Source organism: Notamacropus eugenii, chromosome 4 (genome assembly GCF_028372415.1).
Source record: "Notamacropus eugenii isolate mMacEug1 chromosome 4, mMacEug1.pri_v2, whole genome shotgun sequence".
Lineage (NCBI taxonomy): Eukaryota > Metazoa > Chordata > Mammalia > Diprotodontia > Macropodidae > Notamacropus > Notamacropus eugenii.
Window position 1 is genome coordinate 13,369,431 of NC_092875.1, and position 20,481 is coordinate 13,389,911.

Below are 20,481 nucleotides of genomic sequence, written 5' to 3' on the forward strand. Positions count from 1 at the left end.
GGAACGGCACTTATTAGGCACCCACTGTGCGCCAGCATCGCGCAGCACTGGAGAGAGCAAGGGAACGGCACTTATTAGGCACCCACTGTGCGCCAGCATCGCGCAGCACTGGAGAGAGGAAGGGAACGGCACTTATTAGGCACCCACTGTGCGCCAGCATCGCGCAGCACTGGAGAGAGGAAGGGAACGGCACTTATTAGGCACCCACTGTGCGCCAGCATCGCGCAGCACTGGAGAGAGCAAGGGAACGGCACTTATTAGGCACCCACTACGTGCTGGGCCCGGGCCCAGGACCCTTCACAAACGTGAACTCATTGGATGACTTTGACAAGTCCAGAACAAGGGCCGGTGAAACAGAATCCAAGCGAAGCGAAGTGACTTGGCTGGAACAGCGCAGCAGGGAGGGGGCGGGGCTGCGCTGGGGCCGGCGGGCGCGTCGGGGGAGGACGTCCGACTTCGGGAATGGCGGAGGGCGGGGCTGCGCCGAGCCCAGGGGGCGGGGCGGCGGAGCTGGGAAGAGCCCGCGTGGCTGGCGCGGGGCAGGGCGAGTGCGCGTGCGCGGCCAGTCAGTCCGCTGCGGGTCCCGGATGGGGAAGTGCGGGCGACCATAGAGAAGCGGCGGCGGCGGCGGCGGCGGCGGCGAGAGCGGCCCGGCCCTCCCTCGCTCCCTCCCTCCCTCGGCTCAGGTAGTAGCTGCAGCCGCGGTAGCGGCGGCTCCGGGGGGGGAGGGGCCGGGAAGGCGATGGCGGGCCTGGGGCCAGGCGTCGTCCGCCGCGCGGGCCCGGGGAGGGGCCCGGCCATGTCGCGACAAGCTTCCCCTGTCGCGACAGAAGGGGAGGGGACCTGGAGGGCGCGCTGGGTCTTTCGCCCCTTTTCGGCCACGTCCCGACAGGGTCACCCCGGGCGCCCCCATGTCGCGACAGAAACCCTTTTTCCTTCCTCCGCCCCCCAGCTCCTGGGGGCTGTCAGGGATCCGCAGTGGGGGCTGGGAGGGGCCGCCCCTGACCCTGGCCTTGGACCTGACCCTCCTAGAGGCCCCTCCCTTGTCCCCCAGAGAGCCCCCAATTCTTCCCCTCTCCCCCCCGCAGTTTGGGGGGGGCAAGCCCCAAGTCCCTCCCTGGTGTAGAGAGCTGCTCCATCCCCCCCTTCCTCAGCCCCCCAAGTGGGAGCGTGCCCTCCCCCAGAGACCTCAGGTACCAGAAGAAAAGCCCCCTTCGTGCTCCCCAAGACCGGAGGGGACCCGCCCTGGAGAGAGCTTCCTCATTTGTACCACAGATCTCCCTAAATATCCCAAGTAGAGAAAGCCCCCCCTGCCCCACTTTAATGGAGGACCCCCCCTTGCCAAAGTTCTAAATTCTTCCCGTCCTTTAAGGTAGATAGAACCTCTCCCCAGTGCCCCTCCCCCCTCCCGTGGTACAAGTAGAGGGGAGTAAGATCCTGGTCCCCCTTCCCCCAGTTCTCTCCCCAACCCCTCTAAGAATGCCTTCTCATCCCATCTGAGTACCCAGCCCCCAGCCTCCTTCCAGCTCTCCGGCCTCCTGGTGTGGGGGTGGGGAGCCCTGTCTTCTTATTAAATACTAGAAGGAGGAAGGGAAGGCCTCTCCCATCAGCGCTGCATTTTCTCCCCCCACTCCCTCCTGTCAAGAGAAAGCACCCTGAACCCCCATTCTGAGACAGGCAGGCTGCACATAAGAGGAGAGATCTCAGCATTCTCTCCTTTACTCCTTGTCTAGAGAGAGATCTCAGCCTTCCTTGTCTTTCCCTCCGAGACTGGGGGAAAGAAAGAGGGGAAACTATCTTCTTTTCCTCTTTCCCTCCCACCATAATCATTAAGAGAGGAAAGAGACTGATTTCCCAATTTCCCTTGGCTTTTCACTGTGAAAGGAGAGCTTGATTTGGAGTTGGCCTCAGTTTCCTCTTCTGTGAAGTGAGGGGATTGGCTTAGATCATCTAGCTCAAATCCAGGAACGTGTGATCCTTTGGATTGAGAAGACCCAAATTTCTTTAAGTAATCAAAAAAAGGCCTTCCCAATGGAAAGGGAGAGGACTTCGCTGGCCCATCTCCTTGGAAAGCAGAAAACCTTCCCCTCTCCCTTCTCCAGGGAAGATAGAACTGTTCACCACAGGGAGGCAGAAACAAAGCTACCTCCCACCACGTTCCCACAGCGTCCTTGGCTCTCCACTACCCTCCCATCTCTGTATTTTTATTCTTTTAACCCCCTTTCTTCCTGGGTGAAGCAGCAAGAGGGGGATGGCCCTTCTTACTTGGACATTTCTGGAATATTCCTTGTGGAGAGATTGGCCTTGGCTTTCTAGCTCCCTTTGGTTGAAGTTTTCCTTCCCAAAGCCGAAGAAAGGCCCTTCTGCCTCCCACTTCTGTTACTGAAGGCCTACCTCTGTCCTCCCAGTACATTTGTCTGAAGTTTGGGGAAATAAAGTCCCTTTCTTGGAGGGGGAGGAGATCGGTTATGACTTTCTGTGAGCAAGTTCCTCCAGCTGAGCATGGCAGCCAGTGTTCATTGTGGATAGCTTTTCAATAAGACATGAAATGAATGAGGTTAGGTTTGTAGAAGACAAACATCCTGGGAATTGTTACCCTGCTTTGTCTTTTGTGTTTCTTTGTCCCTGACTGCGTGTTGTGATGTTTTGGGGGAGGATCTCGAGACCCATTCCTTACTAAAAGATCAGCAGTAAAAGTGGATGATGTTTTTATTCTTGGTTTTCCAGGCTTTTAATAGGAACCATCAGAAGGGCTGCTTGTGTTTCAGTAGACGTTATTAAATCTGTTTTTACTTCTTCTTCCTACAAACTTACTATCCTGGACTCGTTTTGTGGGAGTTAACATGAGTGCTTTTTCCTGGTACCCAATAGATGACTTCTTTCCCTCCCATTCTTGAGCCAGCTGAGTGGGATGGGTTCTTAGCTTACCTAACTTGGTATGCTTTTGCAAACCTAGAAGTATTAGTTCTCGCTTTGTTGTGTTCTCAGTGTACTTCCCCAGTAGGAAAGATCCAGGATGCTAGGGGCATTTGGAGTCTAGCCCCCCTACCTCCCCAGCTGGCATCAAGAAGTAAAGATCCTCATCCTCTGAGGGGCATCGTGAACCCCAGAGCTCCTTACTGACTGACCCCTAGGCCAGTGCTCTTAACCCCATTCTAGAACACCTCCATATAGAGAACAAAATGGAGCAGACTATCCTTTTCACTGAAAAAAGATGGGAAAGAATCTTGGGGATCATGACAGGGTCATTGTGAGGAAAGCACCTTGGAAACCTTCACCCTGGAAGGCCCTGAATTTAAGAATACTTTGAAGGACTCTTTTCTTTCAAACAATACTTTATCGATTTTTTTTAAAATTGCAAGGCAAAGAAAATAGAGAAAGTAGGATAGAGTTTTTTTAATTTCAACATAAAATTATAATATCTACTTATAAATATTTGCATTTAAAATGCTTTTGCATAGATAGGATAAATTATAATAAATTTATAAAAATTACCTCAATCGATGCACTGGCCCCCTCTATGATTTACTACAAAATTCCTGTGAATATAATTTCTCCTTCTGGGGAGGATCCTCTGGTGTGGAAACTTCCCGTGGGTTTGCAGGTCAGCACCCTTGCTGTTTCTGAGAGTGGCTTGGGGCACTGCATGACTGATTTGCTTAGTAGGACTGATTTCTATTTAGTAGGAAGGCATTATGTATCAGAGGCTGTACTGGAACCCTGGCTTCCATAGGCTAAGCCTCAGCTTTACAGGAAGAAATCCATCATTAGTTCAGAGTTTAGACTGCTGACCTCGGAGCAGGGAGGAGACTGGACAGAAGAACAATTAGTAAGTTTGTGAATTTTCCCCTAGATCCAGGTTCTTAACTTGGTCTTTTAAAAAATATTTCTGTAGAACTGATTTCCTTCTATTTGATTTTGTACATTTAGAAACATTCTAAGGCATCCATAACATCGATTTTATAAACCTTAGCTCCAGATGTTTTTAGATAAGTTAATTTAAACAGTCTGAATATGAGTCATGAGTCAGGATCACAGGTGAAATTCTGTTTCCCAGGTTTACTTCATTTCATGCCTTGGACCAGACAGCCAAGCTCAGCCAGTTAGTCTGCAGGTACGAATTACTAGCCCCAACCCTCGCTGTTTTCCAGGCTCTGAGAGCTGCCCTCTGGGAACTCCCATTTTAATTGAACACTTTCTTATGGAAAGATCTGTTTTATCAAGTCCTGAAGACCAGCTTTGCCTAAAATTCCCCCAGTAGAACTGAAGTAGAATGGAAGGACAGTTGATAAATTTGTTGATTGTTTTTCATTGTTATTTTGTAGCTTGTTCTCTGCTACAGTAGCTCCGGAAGGATAGGCATTCTTGCCAGTATATTTTAGGGAACAAAGAAGCACACACTTGTAAAATGTCTTGTGAGAGGCTACGTTCTTGGCGTGCTAGCTCATCAGATTTGTAACATTTCTAACTGTGGTCGCCCTAAAGCTAGATTTGTAAAATGGGGTCAGAATTCCTGCCTTGCCAATATCACGAGGTTGTGATAATCTTTATACATCTTGGGCAAGGGTGAGCAAACTTCAGCTTGTTTTTGTCAGTGGGCCGGATTTGACCCCTGGGCTCACTCTCCAGGTTTGACCTCTGTTCCTAGGCTGCTGTGGAAATTCTAACTTTCATTAATAAGCTGTTCTCTCCTAAAGTCCACGGAAAGGACTCTGGCTTCTCAGGGGATGTGGTCTCGTAAGCTTTGGCAGGTGTGCCTGAGAGAGAAAGCCTTGATGTTGGGCACCGGCCCCATATCTGCCATCCAGACACCAGCGCCTTGTCAGCATCACCAGAACGTTGGCTTCTAGGTGGTGATTTTTTACTGAAACCACAGTAACTCCTGTTAGGATTAAGTGAAAGTAGAGGGAGCCCCAGAACAGGGAAATGACCAGTTTTTGAAGGGTTGTTTTACATCTGAGGAAAGACTCAAAGGTTGTGACTGCCCAGATCACATCTGTGAAATGGACTCCAGGAGATGCAGAGGATCGGTTCTTGTCCTCGTGGGCTTTACTGTCTAATGGGCCGCCCACATACCCCCTCAAGGGGATTATATTTGTAAGATATGCTTACAAATAACTATATTACATATACAAATATATGTATTTATATATATATATGAAATAAAGACAACATATTAAAAGATATACACACCTGGCACATAGTGGGTCCTTAATAAATGCTTCTTCCTTTCGAGTAACACAAAGTAATGCAAGGTGAGGATCTTCATAGATGTGCAGTTAAAGTACTGCGTGTAGTTGGATGGGAAAGGGGGCATTGGGAGAATACTTCTCATGTGAACTGCTAAGATCACAAATTATTTTATGTACTTGATCTTACTTGATGCAGACGCCACAGATATTCTCCCATTTTACTGAGGAGAAACCTGAGGCCCCAGGGAGTTTCTTGAGTGGCATGAGGCATGCACCCTGAGGCTTCTAACTCCAGGCCAGTCTTCTGAGAAGCTGCTTCTTACCTTTCTCTTGCCTGCACGTGGAAGGAGGATGCCTGTGGTGCCAGCATCTCCAGAACCTTCTTTTCTGTTATCCATGGCTTGGTCAGAATAGAAACTGAATGCTCAGCACAGGGTTGTCTCTGACAACAAGAGCCTTCTGGGGGTGGATTTTTTTAGTCAGATGGTAAATGTTTATTAAATGTCTGTTTGAGGTGCTGGGCAGCCCAAAGAAGAGGACACGTCCCTGCTCTCCCAAAGCTCCTTCACTGGCTGGTGGGAGAACAAGCCACTGAGCATACACGGCTTTACGCACCACATTTGTGGTGTGATCAGTGAGAGTTATAGAGCAGAATGCTGTGTGAGGTCATTTCTGCTGGGAGGAGGAATGACTTACTGGAAAAACTGGCCTTCACATTGGACTTTACTATGAAATAAATGGAAATTAAAAGGAAAAAAGAGGGAGGGCCAGTAGTTTGAAAGTGTATTTCATTTCTCATTGATCTCATGGTACTTTGCACTCTTTTTAAATGTACCAGTTTGTAAATGTGTATTATATATATTTGTGAACCTGTCTTACCACTATCATACATAGCCCTTTTCGGTGGGGGTGGTGGAGCGCGTCATGTCATCCTATTTGGGGTTTTCTTGGCAGAGATCCTGGAGTGGTTTGCCATGTCCTTCTCCAGTTCATTTTACAGGTGGGGCAACTGAGGCAAGCAGGGTGAAGTGACTTGCCCAAGGTCACCCAGGTGTCTGAGGCTGGATTTGAACTCAGGAAGGTGTCTTCCTGACCCCAGGCCCAGGGCTCTATCCATTGAACCACTTGGCTGCTCATGAAGTGTATATATATATATATATAAGTATAAGATGATGGAGGGCAACCGTGGGGGATGGCAAAGACAACACCTGAGCATTATTAACCTTTGAAGGAAAATAGTGATGTCTAAAGGCAGAGGGGAGGAGAGGCCAGAGAGAGAGGGACAGTTAGCAGCCATCAGGAGAAGAGCATCTCTGAGACCATGACTCTCATGGAAGAAGTGGGGCAGGTGAGGAAACAGGCTCTGAGGTGTGCTGACTGGCCATAGTGCCCAAGGTGGGATTCTAAGTGCGGTCTTTGAGAGGAGACACTGGTTGGTTTTATCTTCACATCCAGTGCACAGCTGGAGCCTAGTAACTTCTTCTTGAATTGCATTCCATTGAATTGTAGACATAATAGACTCATAAAAGGGGAACATACACATGGGGTTTCACAGAGCTGGAAAGAAGATCAGAGGTCATGGCAGTCACAGCTTTCTCAGTCACCTGCCTCAGTCCATCCTGTAAGTCTCAACTTCAGGGCATCTCATTTTTCTCATTAGTAAAATGAGAGGGCTGGACTAGGTTATCTCTAAGGTCGCTCCCAGCCCTGACAATTCCCTATTCTAAGACCCCTCCGAATTCAGGCATTCTATCTTCTAAGTTGTCCCCCCTCAGCTCTGTATATTCTAAGGCTCCTCCCAGCTCTGATATCACCAGTTCTGAGGCCCCTCCCAGCCCTGACATCCCCTGTTCTGAAGCCCCTCCCAGCCCTGCATCCCCTGTTCTGAGGCCCCTCCCAGCCCTGACATCCCCTGTTCTGAGGCCCCTCCCAGCCCTGGCATCCCCTGTTCTGAGGCCCCTCCCAGCTCTGATATCACCAGTTCTGAAGCCCCTCCCAGCCCTGCATCCCCTGTTCTGAAGCCCCTCCCAGCCCTGCATCCCCTGTTCTGAAGCCCCTCCCAGCCCTGCATCCCCTGTTCTGAAGCCCCTCCCAGCCCTGACATCCCCTGTTCCGAGGCCCCTCCCAGCCCTGACATCCTCTATTCTGAAGCCCCTCCCAGCCCTGGCATCTCCTGTTCTTAGGCCCCTCCCAGCTCTGACATCCTGTTCCAAGACCCCTCCTAGCTCCAGCTCAACAGTCTGTTGGGTAAACGTTCTCAAATTCTAACTTGGCCAATCACATTCCTTACATTGGGCAGCACAGACCTGTAAGTTATTTTCCATAAGTAATTTTCTTGGCATTTTTATGTAATTGCCCAATTTCTGTAAGCTATCAGCGGTAATAGCTCTAATATTAAGCCCTGGGTTCAAGGCCGAGGTCTGACATTAGCTTTGTGACTTTGGGTGAATCATTTAAATTTGTTGAGTTTCCATTTACTTTGTAAGTATTTCATTCCCATCCACTACATCATGAGGCTGTTGAGGAGAAAGCACTTTCTAAAGTTGAGTTACAAAGTATGCATTTCTGTATTCTATTTAGAGCAGAAGCATTGTGGCTCCTGGGGGGAAGTTTATTGATTGGTTATGAAGAGGAAGGGAACTGCAGAATTGAGCCTCCACCTAAAAATATGTTTATAGGCAAAAATGTGCAAGTCCCATAACTCCTCTTGGCTTTGCTTTCTAACTGTAAACTGTGGGGGCTTTTGGGGGTGGGGTGGACTAGGTGATCTTGAAATTCAACTTTACTGATTCTGAAACCCATGTCCTTGATACTAAAGACCAGGGCAGGCTCGTTTTGTTGGGGAGCCACACCAGTTGTAGAGCCTGAAGTTTCAGGCTCAGTGACCAGCCAAAGCTGCTTGGGGGTGATGTCATAAAGGCTGAGTTTGGTGGTCTCTGGGGGGGATGCAGTCAAGGGACTTTAGGGGTGTCATTGCTGTTTCAGGCACTGTAGGAATAAGAGATTTTTCTGGCATCATTGGGTAATGAATTGTGTTCCATTTCAGTCAATTTTCCAGGTAACTGAAACTGATCCCATTATGTGCCCAAACTATTTTTATCTTACCTATTTTTAAAGGAAAATTTAAAAGAAGGCATTATACCCTTCCCAACCCTACGTCTAATGTCAGAAAAAAACCTTGGCAGCCATCACAACTGTCCCATGGTGGAATGGGCCTGGGGTGGAGGTGGTGGGCTCCTCCCCACTACAGGACCATGTGTCTGGAGTGCTGAAGGGATTCCTGGCTTGTCATGGGTCAGACTTCCTACCCTCTAATTTTCCCTTCCAATTTTGAGAGTCTGGTTGCATGATTGAACAGGACCCTTGCTTAGGCACCATAGTGGTTAGCCTTATGAACATCCAGCTAAATTGGCTTGGGAGACTCTCAGGGCCTTGTGACTTTTGGTCTGGGAGCTTGATGTCCCTGGCTATGAACTTTACAGTTGGCTGGTAACCTTAGGAGTTTTTGGTTTTCCTGCTTCCTCTGTCTTCCCCAGATGTTTTTTGTCATTGAACCTGCCTCCAGAAGCCATTAAAGGGTCTGACCCTGAAGTCAATGATTAACCTTGTTGGGATTGTTTATAATCACAGCTTAATGTTTAGGTAGTAATGACAAAATCAGTGGAAGCAGGGGGGGGGCAGAGAGCTCTGCCCACAACACTGCCCGCCTGCCAAAAGAAGGCTTCTGGCTACATTCCAAGTGGTTGGGGTTACTGGAGCCCAACCTGGATAGAAACAGTATCTGACCATATAAGGGAGAAACCTTAGAGGCAGGAAGGGGGTGATCGGATCTGATGAAGCCACTTTGTAGGAAATGAGCAAGAAGAGAAGAGAGCAGGTTGAAGGATCCCAGATGTAGCTGAAGGGTTCTTAGGAGCCCCCTTGGTTTGCAAGAAAGGAAAAAAGAGGCCCAGGAAGAGGATGAGACCAGGTGGGAAAAAAGTGAGACTAGCGACAGGAGCCTAGCTGCAGGCCTCAGATTCCCGATCTGTCATCTGGGACCCTGCAGAGGGAGGGGAGGGAAGCCTTAAGTGGAGACCTGGCTGCCCCTCTGTGGTATCCTGGGTGCCACCAGGGGCACTGCCAGAGACAGAGTGGGGATGGCATGGAACAAAACTGCCACTAGTAGGAGGATTGTGGCATCCTCAAGGTGAAGCGCAGGCAGCAGATTCTTTTTTTAATGGTTTGAATGAAAGTTTCTCCAAGAGTTTGCTCCTCAACATGCTGTGTGATCCAGAGTAGCTGCTTATCATCCTGCCCCTTGGCCTTACCCCATATATGGTGATAACATGATTTATCTGAGCAGCCAGAAAGGGCGACTAATAAATGTAGCTGTAAACTGCTTTTCCAATTTAAAGTTTCTCAGACATAATAACTTGGATAATGATAATCGTAATAGCTTTGAGGTTTGGGGTTGTGCTGGTTTCAGCTGGAAATACCTTTGGGCAGGGTTCGAATAATGTGGGTGCTATCTGTTGCTTGAATAAATAAGTGAATACTTTGCCCAGATTTTGATGTGACATTTACAGAATTTCCAAGTATAAAATAACTGCTTGCATTTGTATGATGCCTAATGATCACAAAGTACTGTCATTTAATCTTTGCTCTTAGGCACCTTCCTGTCGATTGAAACCTTTCATGGGAACCCTTCCATCATGTGGGTTGTTGTCCCATCTTGCCCTATGACGAGCCTCTTGATCTTTTTTCTTAAATTAATTTATTTGTTTTCAGTTTTCTACAATCACTTCCACAAGTCTTAGATTCCCACCCCATCCTTGAGACAGCATGCAGTCTTACATGGGTTCTACACATACATTCTCATTAGCTATATTTTCACATTAGTCGTGTTGCATAGAAGAATCAAAACGCATGAGAGAAACCATGAGAAAAAACAAACCAAAACAAAACATAACACAAGAGAAAATATTCTGCTTCATTCTGTGTTCCGATTCCATAGTTTTCTCTGGATCTTCTTCAATGTCATTTCCTCCATGTTACCTTTTATGACACTTGTAGCTTGCTTGTACTCACCAAGCAGCTCCTGTTCCCCTGGAGCATTAGCCTCATTCTGCCCGTGAGAACACTGGCACCAAGCGTGGGGGATGTGGTCGCCAGGGGAGGAATGGTTTGCCAGACCTGCATGATCTACTAAAAAGAGAATGGAGTTTGGGCTCATGAGTTCTGGGATGGAACATGGACCCTGCTACCACAGCCTGTGCCCTTGAAACAGTTATCAGCCTCTGTGAGCCTCAATTTCCTGACCTGTAAAATCAAAGTGTTAGATGAGACAACCTCTGCATTCCTTTCTGGCACTAGATTCTATGAACCTGAGCCCCAGCTTCCTCATGAGACTTTTAAATAAGCTGCCCCTCCAGTTCTGAATTCTCTGATTTTAATTGATGGGGCCAGGATTTGAACCCAGGACTTCTGACTCCCACTCCAGTGGGAGTATGTATGTAAAAGCAACCCAGGTCATGAAGGAAAGGCCAGCCTGTCTGTTTCTTCTGGTTGGGAAGGTTGGGTAGTTAGCAATGGTACTCAAAAAGGCCTGGAGGAAGGGAGGGGGCTGAGGCTTAGTCTACTTACTAGGCACCTTTGAAGTCTATCAGATACACAGGGGAGAGAGGCATGAACTTAATGAAGGTAACAGGTGGCCTCAGAGGAAGCTCTTCTAGAGGCTTCTGCAGTGTGGGGGTTTGCTTGCTCTGTGGGGGCCACATGAGCCAGGCGCAGTTTGACATTTTCTGCTGAGATGGAAGGCTCTGCCTTAGTGCCCAGCTCTCTAAACCTTAGTGGAAAGGCCTTCCTTCCCTCCAAAAGGTTGGCTAGCAGGTCTTTAGTTTCCCCTGCCTCCATGGTTTTCATGGATCCTTTGAGTCTTGGGAAGTCCTCTGGTGAGCCGGGGCCACTCACTTCAAGAGGATCTGAACCACTGGGAGGCACTGGATGTGTAGGGCTGTGGGAGAGGACAGATTCTACCTGCTGTGTTCTACTTGAACAAAGCAGCAGGCCCCTTCCACAGTGTTGGCATGACCGAGCTGGTGTTGAGGCCTATGCACCCAGGCTGGTGGAGTTTGTTTCAGCAAAGCCTGTGACTGACCCAGAACTGAAGAAGTTAGGCTTAAGGACCATGCAACAGAATGTGGCCTGAGCCAAGCCAGAGTAGAGCTTAAGCTGCCGCCCCCAAAAGGGGCCTGGGACCATTTGATCTGGTGCTAATGGACCAGGAGCGCCCACGGCTTTCCCAGGCAGCCCCTTGACCACACTCTGTTAGGATATTTTTCATACATCTCACCTAAATCCACTTCTCTGTTACTAACTTCATGGCTCTGAGCTCTGTCCTCTGGGGCTAAGCAGAACCAGGTGAATTAGGGTTAGGGTTCTGGGACATGGACAGCTCTCCCCTGGGTGTTGCCGGGTCAAACCCCCCAGTTCCTTCCCTGGATCAGTCTCCAGGCACCCCATCCCACACAGAGGCCTTCCTGCCTTCCTCTGAATTTGCTTCAGCTGTCCCCTTTCTCTAAGGAGGCTCAGTTCAGGCTGCTAGCACAAAGGCCTCCATATTAATTTAGCCTTGCATCTCTTGGGCTTTTTTTGCAGTCCTTTTGTCTGGTCACCAAGTCAGTATTACCTTTTGTCTCTTTGAGAAACCATTCAAGCCTCTAAATAGTACCCTTCCTTCTTCCCCTTCCCCCCATTTCCTGGAATGACCCACAAAATGAGCCAGAAGCAGAAAAGGTGGCATCCTCCCCTGGAGGAAGGGAAAGGCTGCTTTGTTAGAGCAGTGCCTTGCCCTGGTGGGTGCCCTGGTGCAGTGGGGTGCTGGGGAGGGAGAGGAGGGAACACTTGGCTTCTCCTTGCTTTCCCTATTGGGTCCAAAGCAACACTTCTTTCACTTCTGATCCCCCTCTCCCTTAGGTTAGGCATCCACTCTTTGATCTCCCTATAGTTTGAGGTCCCCTTGTCCTTTGGGCTCATTGGCCACCGTCCCTTCACCAAGAAGTGTCCTGAAGGCCTTCACCATAGATTAGGAGAGGGGAGATGGGGCACCACCCAGTGTAACAACAGAATGAAGTTAAGCCGGATCATAGGTTTAGATCCAGAACTGGAAGAGCTCAGCAGTCCCTTCCCTTTAGAGATGAAGACCCTGAGGCCCAAGGGCAACTTCTTGCCCAAGATTATGCAGGCGATAAGTGGCAGATAGGAAAGGAAGAAGAGTTTGGATGCGAAGCTGGGTGTACCCTAGAGCAGAAAAGATCGGTAGGATCCCTCTGCAGAGATCAGCCTCGTAAGCCCCTCATGTACCATATCGCCAGGGCCTCTGTAAAACCTGGAGTTTGATGGAGGTCTTGTGGCCCCTTGACCTACTGGGAGAGAAGTGAAGCCACTTCTGGGGTCCTTTGTTTTTTTTCTTTTTTTGCTGTGGGTGTAAGGGAAGGAGTCACTGAGTTTGAATCGATGAAAGGGCCTTCTAAGGGCTAACAGCCTGATTCTTTACGGCCTCCAAGGTCTTGTGCTTTCTGTTGCTAGCTGCTTGCACCATTTCACAAGTTGTAGGGAAGGAGACAAGAGGGCTCTCCCTTGTGTCCCCTACACAAGGTTGTAGTAGGATGGCTGGAGAGGCTTGGTGTTGTCCCAGAGGCTGAAGGTGAACTCAGTTTGAGTAATCTTTCTACCATCCCAGGATCCCAGAGCTGCCTGGAGCACAAAGGCACCTGGTAACTCACTCTTTCCTACTAGGATCAAATACATTGATTTGGCATTCAGAGACCTCTTCCTCCCTCCCTAGGCTTCTTGACTTCCTTTCACATGCACAAGGATCCAGCTTCACACTATTCCACTTCTTGATGTTTAAGCACCATACACCATCTCCTGCCTTCATGCATTTGTACTACCTGTCCCCTCTGCATTATAAATCATCCCTCTTTTCACTTCCATCTCCTAGGGTTCCTGGACTTCCTTCAAGACTGCTCAAATCCCTACTTCTGAAGGAGGCTTTTCCTTGTCTTTTAAAATAGCACTTTTTCTTCCAGTTACACGTAAAGACATTCATTAAAAAATTTTTGAATTCCAAGTTTTCTCTCTCCCCTCCCTAAAAAAGTAAGAATTTTAAATAGATTATATATGTGCAGTTGAGTGAAACATTTCCACATTAGTCATATTGTGAAAGAAGAAACAGACCAAAAGGAGAAAACCATGAAAAAGATTTAAAAAAATGTGAATTGCTGAGAAGAGCTAAGTTATCCATAGTTGGTCTTCTCACAGTGTTGTTACTGTGTCGTTCCTCCCACCTACCCCAGTGCCTTCTCCCTGAGAGCACCTTTCATCTATCTACTCAGTCTATATCTCATCTATACTTGTGTGTGTTTCCTCCTCCATTAGAATGAGAGCTTCAGAGCAGGGAGTGTGTTTTTATTTCTATTTGTTGTTGTTGAGTCATTCAATTGTGTCAGACCCAATGGACCATAGCACATCAGGCCCTTCTCTCCTCCACTATCTCTTGAAGTCTGTCCATTCGTTGTTTCCATGACACTATCTATCCATCTCATCCTCTGCCACCTCCTTCTCTTTTTGCCTTCAGTCTTTCCCAACATCAGAGTCTTTTCCAGTGAGTACCATCCTCTTGTTATATGGCCAGAATGTTTAAGCTTCAGCTTCGCTATTTGACCTTCCAATGAATAGTCTGAATTTCTTTAAGTATTGACCGACTTGACCTTCTTGCTGTCCAAAGGACTCTCAAAAGTCTTCTCTAGCACCACAATTCTAAAACATCAGTTCTATGGTGCTCAGTTTTCCTTACAGTTCAACTCTCACAGCCATACACTGCCACTGGAAGAACCATAGTTAGACTATACAGACCTTTATTGGCAAGGTGATGTGTCTACTCTTTAGTCTGTTGTCCTGATTTGTCATAGCTTTTTTTCTTCATCTTTTCATTTCATGGCTTCAGTTGCCTTTTGCAGTGATCTTTGAGCCTAAGAGTGTAAAATCTGACACTGCTTCCATTTCTTCTCCCTCTATTTACTGGGAAGTGATGGGGCCAGTTGCCAAGATCTAAATTTTTTTGATGTTAAGCTTCAAGCCTGCTTTTGCACCCTTCTCTTTTGCCCTCATCAGGAGGCTTCTTAATTCCTATCCACTTTTTGCCTGCAGAGCGGTATCATCTACATATCAGAGATTGTTGATATTTCTCCTGGCAAACTTGATATCAACTTTTGATTCATGCAGTCTGGCATTTTGCTTGCTGTGATCTGCATAGAAGTTAAATAGATATGGTGACGATAGACAGCCTTGTGATATTCCTTTTCCAATCTTAAACCAATCAGCTGTTCCATATTTGGTTCTAACTGTTGCTTCTGGGCCTACATTCAGGTTCCTCAGGAGACAGGTAAGATGATCTGGTTCTCCCATCTCTTTGAGGACTTGCCACATTTTGTTGTGATCCACAAAGTGAAAGACTTAGTGTTGTCAGTGAAACAGAGATAGATATTTTTCTGAAACTCCGTTGGTTTCTCCATAATTCAGCAAATGGCAATTTGGTCTCTAGTTCCTTTGCCTCATCAAAAACCAGCCTGCTGTCCCAGTAATCCTTGGTTCACGTATTGTCTGAAGCCTAGCTTACAGAATCATAAGAATAACCTTGCTGGCATATGAAATGAATGCAGTTGTTCAGTAACTTGAATGTTCGTTGGCATTTCCCTTCTTTAGGATTCAGACATAAATTGATCTTTTCCAATCCAGGATCCACTGTTGAGTTTTCCAGATTTGTTGACATATTAAGTGCAGCACTTAAACAGTATCATTTTTTAGGGTGCTTAACAGCTCAGCTGGAGTTCGATCACCTCTACCAGCCTCATTGTTACTTGATGTCATTCTCTGGGATGTCTGGCTCCAGATCAGTAAGCACATGGTTGTGGTTATTGGGGGTGTAAAGAGCTTCCTTGTAGAGTTCTTTGATGTGTTCTTAATCTCTTGTACTTCTGTTAAGTCCCTACTATTTTTGTCTTTTATCATGACTATTTTTGCATGAAACATCCTCTTGACATCTCTCATTTTCTTGGAGAGATCTGTTGTCTTTCCCATTCTGTTTGTTTTCTTCCGTTTCTTTGCATTGCCCAGTTTAGAAAACCTTACCTCGCTGTTCTAGAATTCTGCCTTCAGTTGGGCATGTCCTTCCCAAAGCCTCATCGGGCTGCCATTTTACTTTCTTGCACTTCTTTTTCTTTGGGATATTTTTTTGTTGCTTTCTCCTGCACAACATTGCAGATCTTTGCTCATAGTTCTTCAGTTCATTGTGTCTGTATTGCCAGTTTATAGTCAGCACTTCATGCTTGTTGACTGACTGCCTAGTTCAATCCCAGCCTTGAACATGAATCCCCTTAATAGCCTCCCCATAGGTGATCATCCATACTGAACTCTACTTGCAATTCTGGTAAAAATTCTCCTTGATCGTAATGAATATCTTTTTCTGTTTGTCATTATTTTGTACCAGTAGTCAGACAGAGGAGCAATGCTTAGGGGACGGAATACAGGCTTTGGCCTCAGTCTAGCCTGTGTGACCTTGAGCCAGTCCCTTCACTTTGGTGGATGAACTTCAGTCTCCTCCTGCAGAATGGGGTCCCCAAGCCCCCTTCCACCCCAGCTCTGTGATGGAGACACCTTGACTCGCTTTCTGCTTCTGAACATTTCTGATGGTTCTCCTTAGAGTTGTGCCTGGAAATCCTGGCAGCTAACTAGCAGCCCAGACCAGGCCTCTGTGGAGCTGCTGGTTCTTTATCTGGGGTCTTCTCTGGGTCAAACCCTGGGCTGGGCAAGGAGCTCATGTAGGCAAAAGTGAAGCAGCTGCCTCCCTTCCCCTCCTCTCAGAGCACAGAGCCATCAGGGGTCAGCTGCTTGGGGCAAGGAACCACCCAGTCTAGAATTCAGTGCCAGTGAGAACAAGTCTTGTCTTTTCCATGGGACAGCCCTTGAGGTAGTCAAAGGTGGTTTTCATGGAGTTATAGAAAATGAGTTGGAAGGGACCTTGGGCCATCCATCTAAGGCTCCAGAGTAGAGGGGTAGAGTGGTCAGGAGGACCCAAGGGGCCAGTTCTGCCTCTGGACAGGTCACTTTTCCTTCAAGGGCTGGAAGGTGCAGAGAGACTTTCCTCATCTCCACTGATCAATAAGATCAGCTCAACCAATAAGTAAATCAATTCAAGGTCCCTTTAATCCACTTCATATCTTTCCTTTGAGCTGGGTGGTAAGGACTAGGGAGAGTGTTATCCCCCATTTGGTGACTCAGGGAGGATTTGCATCCCAGCTTTCTTAGTTCCCAGATCTGTGCTCTGCAGACTCTCTGGTCCTTGCCATCCCTACAGAGGACTCCTCTCTACTGGGACCAACAAGGGGACAGTCTTTTGTCCAGAGAGGGGGAGCCCCCCACCTCCTGCTTCTGCGGAGGTGCTCATCTGGCAACATCCTACTGGGCATGGGCTCTTGGCCACTTGTGCCGATGCTCCTGTGTGGCCAAACCGAGCAGGGCCAGTCTCTCCCAGTCTTCTCGGCTGCGGTCTAACGCTCCCTCATTTCTTCAGCCAGCCTCATTTGGCATGATCTCAGAGCCTTCCTTTCTGTCCTGGTCATCCTTTTCTGGATGCACTCCAGCTTCTCAGCGGCCTTCCTAGGAGGCAGAATGGTGGGTTAGAGGGTTGGGCTGGGGAGTTGGAGATACTTGGGATGAATGAGATCCAGCCTCAGATGCTTATTAGCTAAGTGTCACTGGGCAGGTCAGTTTCTTTCTGAGCACCAGTTTGCTCATCTCTAAAATGGGAATAATAAAGCACCTGCTTTAAAAGGTTGTTTGTGTATCAGGTGAGGCAACATCTGTAAGTGCTTTGTAAGTCTGAAGGTGCTATAGAGATGTGAATTCTTATTCCCAAAAGGTGCTGCCACAATGGAACCTGACCCTGAGTCCCCTGATTCAGATGGGGGGCCCCATAATGTGCCAGCCACTGTGTTAGGGGCCGGATCTGTAGGCAGAAGTATGGAGTGCAGATTCTGGTCCCAATGTTTAGTACTTGTGTCAGTGTGGTGTCAGGAGCTTTCATCTCTGGATCTCAGTCACCTCCTCTCCAAACTGACATCACTGGACAGAATTCTATGACTGTGATCCTCCCTTCTGTGTTTGTTGGCCTTCGTAGTTAAATTGAGGGGGAAAGGTATTTTGGATTGAGATCTGACAGCTGCCTTCCTTCATCCTATAGCTGATGGGGTATTTATTTTCTTTGTCAGTAAGTTCTAGGAATTTCCTATCCATGGTGGGCATAATTAATGATAATGAGGGAATTTATTATCTTTATCATTTAACTGTTTGGGTTTTTCTTAACCATATTTTCCCCTTTTTTGGTCTTGCCAGGGAGAACCATCTGGATCGATAAACTGGAACCCGGCATCCTCAGCAGCCCTCATGCTGTCATCTGGCGTAGAGACGCCACCAGTGCCTCTTGTTTCCCCCATGTCTTCGGTGGCCCAGGAGTTGTACACGGAACTTCCAGTAAGCGTCTCCCCAGACCTTTCTGCAGAGTTTGAGCCAAGCATTATTCCAGATACAAAACCTGAAGCCTCAAACTCCTTGGTGCGGACTTTGCCTTTAGAACCACTGAGAACTCATGTGGAAAATTGCTCTCAAGACGCTGATCCCATGGATGATGGGGAAGAGCCAAGGGGTTGTGGTCTGGCTGCTGGCTGCACAGTCAGAGACCCTGCAGCTTCAGGAGTCCTTGCAAAAGAGAGATCGGAGCAGGAGGAGGAGGCAACGAGAACTGTGAGAGCCCCCCAGGAGGGATCAGTGGAAGGCCAGGAGCAGCCTTCCCCAGCAGCTGCTGAAGGAACGTGTGGCTCATGCCAGGTAAGAGACCAACCCACAGAATTTCTGAATAATGAACTCTGGGAGTGAGTGAATGAAAAGTGATTATGAAGCATTTACTATGTGCTCAGCGCTGGGGGAAAAAGAGGACCAAAAGTGGTTGGTCCCAGCTACCAGGAGCTTCTGTTGTGGTGGAGGAGGGTGAGGCCTGGGGGCTGCCTGCTGGCAGCAAATGGCCCACAGAGTCACAGGCATGTTGCAAGTGTCACCTGCTTCCCAGGGCGGTCTTTTGTTCTCACAGGCACTATTCAGAGTTCCTTCAGTGAGCCATTCCTTCATTGGGAGTAGCAGATTTGAAGGAGGGAGGAATCCTTCAGTCTGTGACCGGGGCTCTTTCAAGTTAGGCCATGACAAGCTGTTTGGGGGTGGGACACCTCACAAATGGCAGGCTCGTGGTGTCAGGGTAGTTTCTCATAATGGCTTTTGATTACTCTCTTTTTGATTCTTTGTTATAAGGAAGAGAATATGCTGTTGTTCAGTCATTTTTCAGTCATGTCCAACTCTTCATAACCCCGTCTGGGATTTTCTTCTATGGTTTATTTTGCAGATGAGAAACTGAGGCAAACAGGGTAAAGTGACTCACCAGGGTCATACAGCTGGCAAGTATCTGAGGCCAGATTAGAACTCAGGGAGATGAGTCTCCCTGGCTTCACACCTAGCAGTCTGTGTTGTAGATGATATAAAGACAAACCCTGTCAATAAAAATGTATTTAAAAAAACCACTTTCCTTACAACGTTTCTGGGAGGAGGGTCGTGTGATGAGTGTAGAGCTAATAAGCGTTGGAGCTTGCATCAAAAGGCAGAACCTTCTAACTCTCAGCCTCAGTTTCCTCAGCTGTAGTATGGAGTGGGTCTTCCCAGGTCTCTTGTGACTCCAACACCACAGAAATGGGATCTCATAGGCTGAAAGTGCCCCTGGTCCTGAAATCCTCATTCTCAGGCTGCACTTGCTGTTAGGGTGTTGGTTGGCTTTGGGCTTGGGTCCATCCAACTCCTTGGACTTTTAAGAGGCACTTGAGTGTCCTTCCTGAGAGCACTGCCAGCACTGTATACTGCTGTAGCTGCCATGTGCTGAGGATCCAGAGACAAAGGCAGAGAGAGGGTCTCTGCTCTTAGGGCATTTCTCTTCTTCAAAGGACAAGAACATCATGGACCCAGAGAAATTATTTTTCATTAAGCTTTATCAACATCTTTGTTTTTTTTTTGCATCAGCGTAGTTTTTTCCTCATTTATCCCCCCTCCCAGAGACTTTCCTTTTCATAAATTTTGCATTCATTACCTTTAAAGCAAAAAAAAAAAATGACCTTTTATAGCTAGCAGCACTTAATGTTCTTGGAGCAGTAGGTAAAAGAGCATTTTGTGTGGATTCATTTTTTATTGTTTAAAGTGTGTGCGGCTACAAGGCTTTCCTCTTCTGTGGGTGGGAAGGATGAAGTAGTGCCTCGCCAGTGAAGAAGTCGGTGACACACATTCCTTCCTCCCCTTTTCTGAAGCTTCCCTTTCGTGCTCCTCTTCAGGGCTCTCTCTGCCCTCTGCGGTTCCTTTGTAGGGGCTTGATTCTGACTTGTCTAGGTTTCCATTTCTTTTACCTCCCGGTCTCAATTTCCTCAAATGTAAAGTGGGGGCAGTAAGAGCACCTCCCTCCCATGGTTGTCTATGTGAGAATCAAGTGAAGCCTTTTGCACAGTGCTGCACATGAGTAGGTGCTTAATAAATGTTGATTGGCTGCTTTACTCCTTGGGGGGGGAGGCATCACCCCCATCAGTGCCTGGAGGGAAGGGACTGTTTGGTTTTTGTCCTTGTGCCCTCACCACAGTGCGTGACTTGTTAAGATACTACATAGATTACTTGTAGAGTTTTATTGCCTTTTGCTATATATTCATTCATGCAATCATAATATGTTAAGTGCAGGGGTTAATACGTACACAGTCCTAAAGTGCTGGATGGGAGAAACAAGATGGCGCGGGGAGGGAGGGCTTATTGCTGGTCTTAGATCCAGCTGGTTTGAGACATATGCAAAGATTAATTGTGGAGACATGGAGAGATGACCTGAGGTCAGAGAATGAATGGGTTTTCAGAAGAAATACAAACTAGCAACAGCCTTATGAAACCAGTGTTCCATAGCACTAAAAATGAGGGGAATGTAAAATTTAAAACTATTAATAAAACAATTGAGGTTTTTTTCACCTCACTCCTATCAAGTGGGCAAAGGTGACAGACAGAAGACATCGGAGAAACATGAGAAGATTGGGATGAACCGATGCAGAGCAAAGGAAGTAGAACTGATTATTCTGTCAATGGAAACCACACAGCTAGATATCAGAAATCACACAAAATGTGCAGA

General features: G+C 47.5%; 1 protein-coding gene across 4 annotated transcripts in view; it reads left to right on the plus strand.

The window, feature by feature from the left end:
- Positions 1-531: 531 nt before the first annotated feature.
- PRR14L (proline rich 14 like) overlaps positions 532-20,481 on the plus strand; it is a 63,320-nt gene continuing 43,370 nt past the window's right edge. For 3 of the 4 annotated variants that reach the window (XM_072599861.1, XM_072599859.1, XM_072599862.1), the window contains exons 1-2: positions 532-686; positions 17,628-18,119. In XM_072599861.1, coding sequence (XP_072455962.1) covers positions 17,679-18,119 — 441 coding nt within the window. In that variant the 5' untranslated portion in view covers positions 532-686; positions 17,628-17,678. Of the gene's footprint in view, positions 687-7,478; positions 7,501-17,627; positions 18,120-20,481 lie in introns of those variants that run through there. The other variant, XM_072599860.1, reaches the window with a different exon arrangement.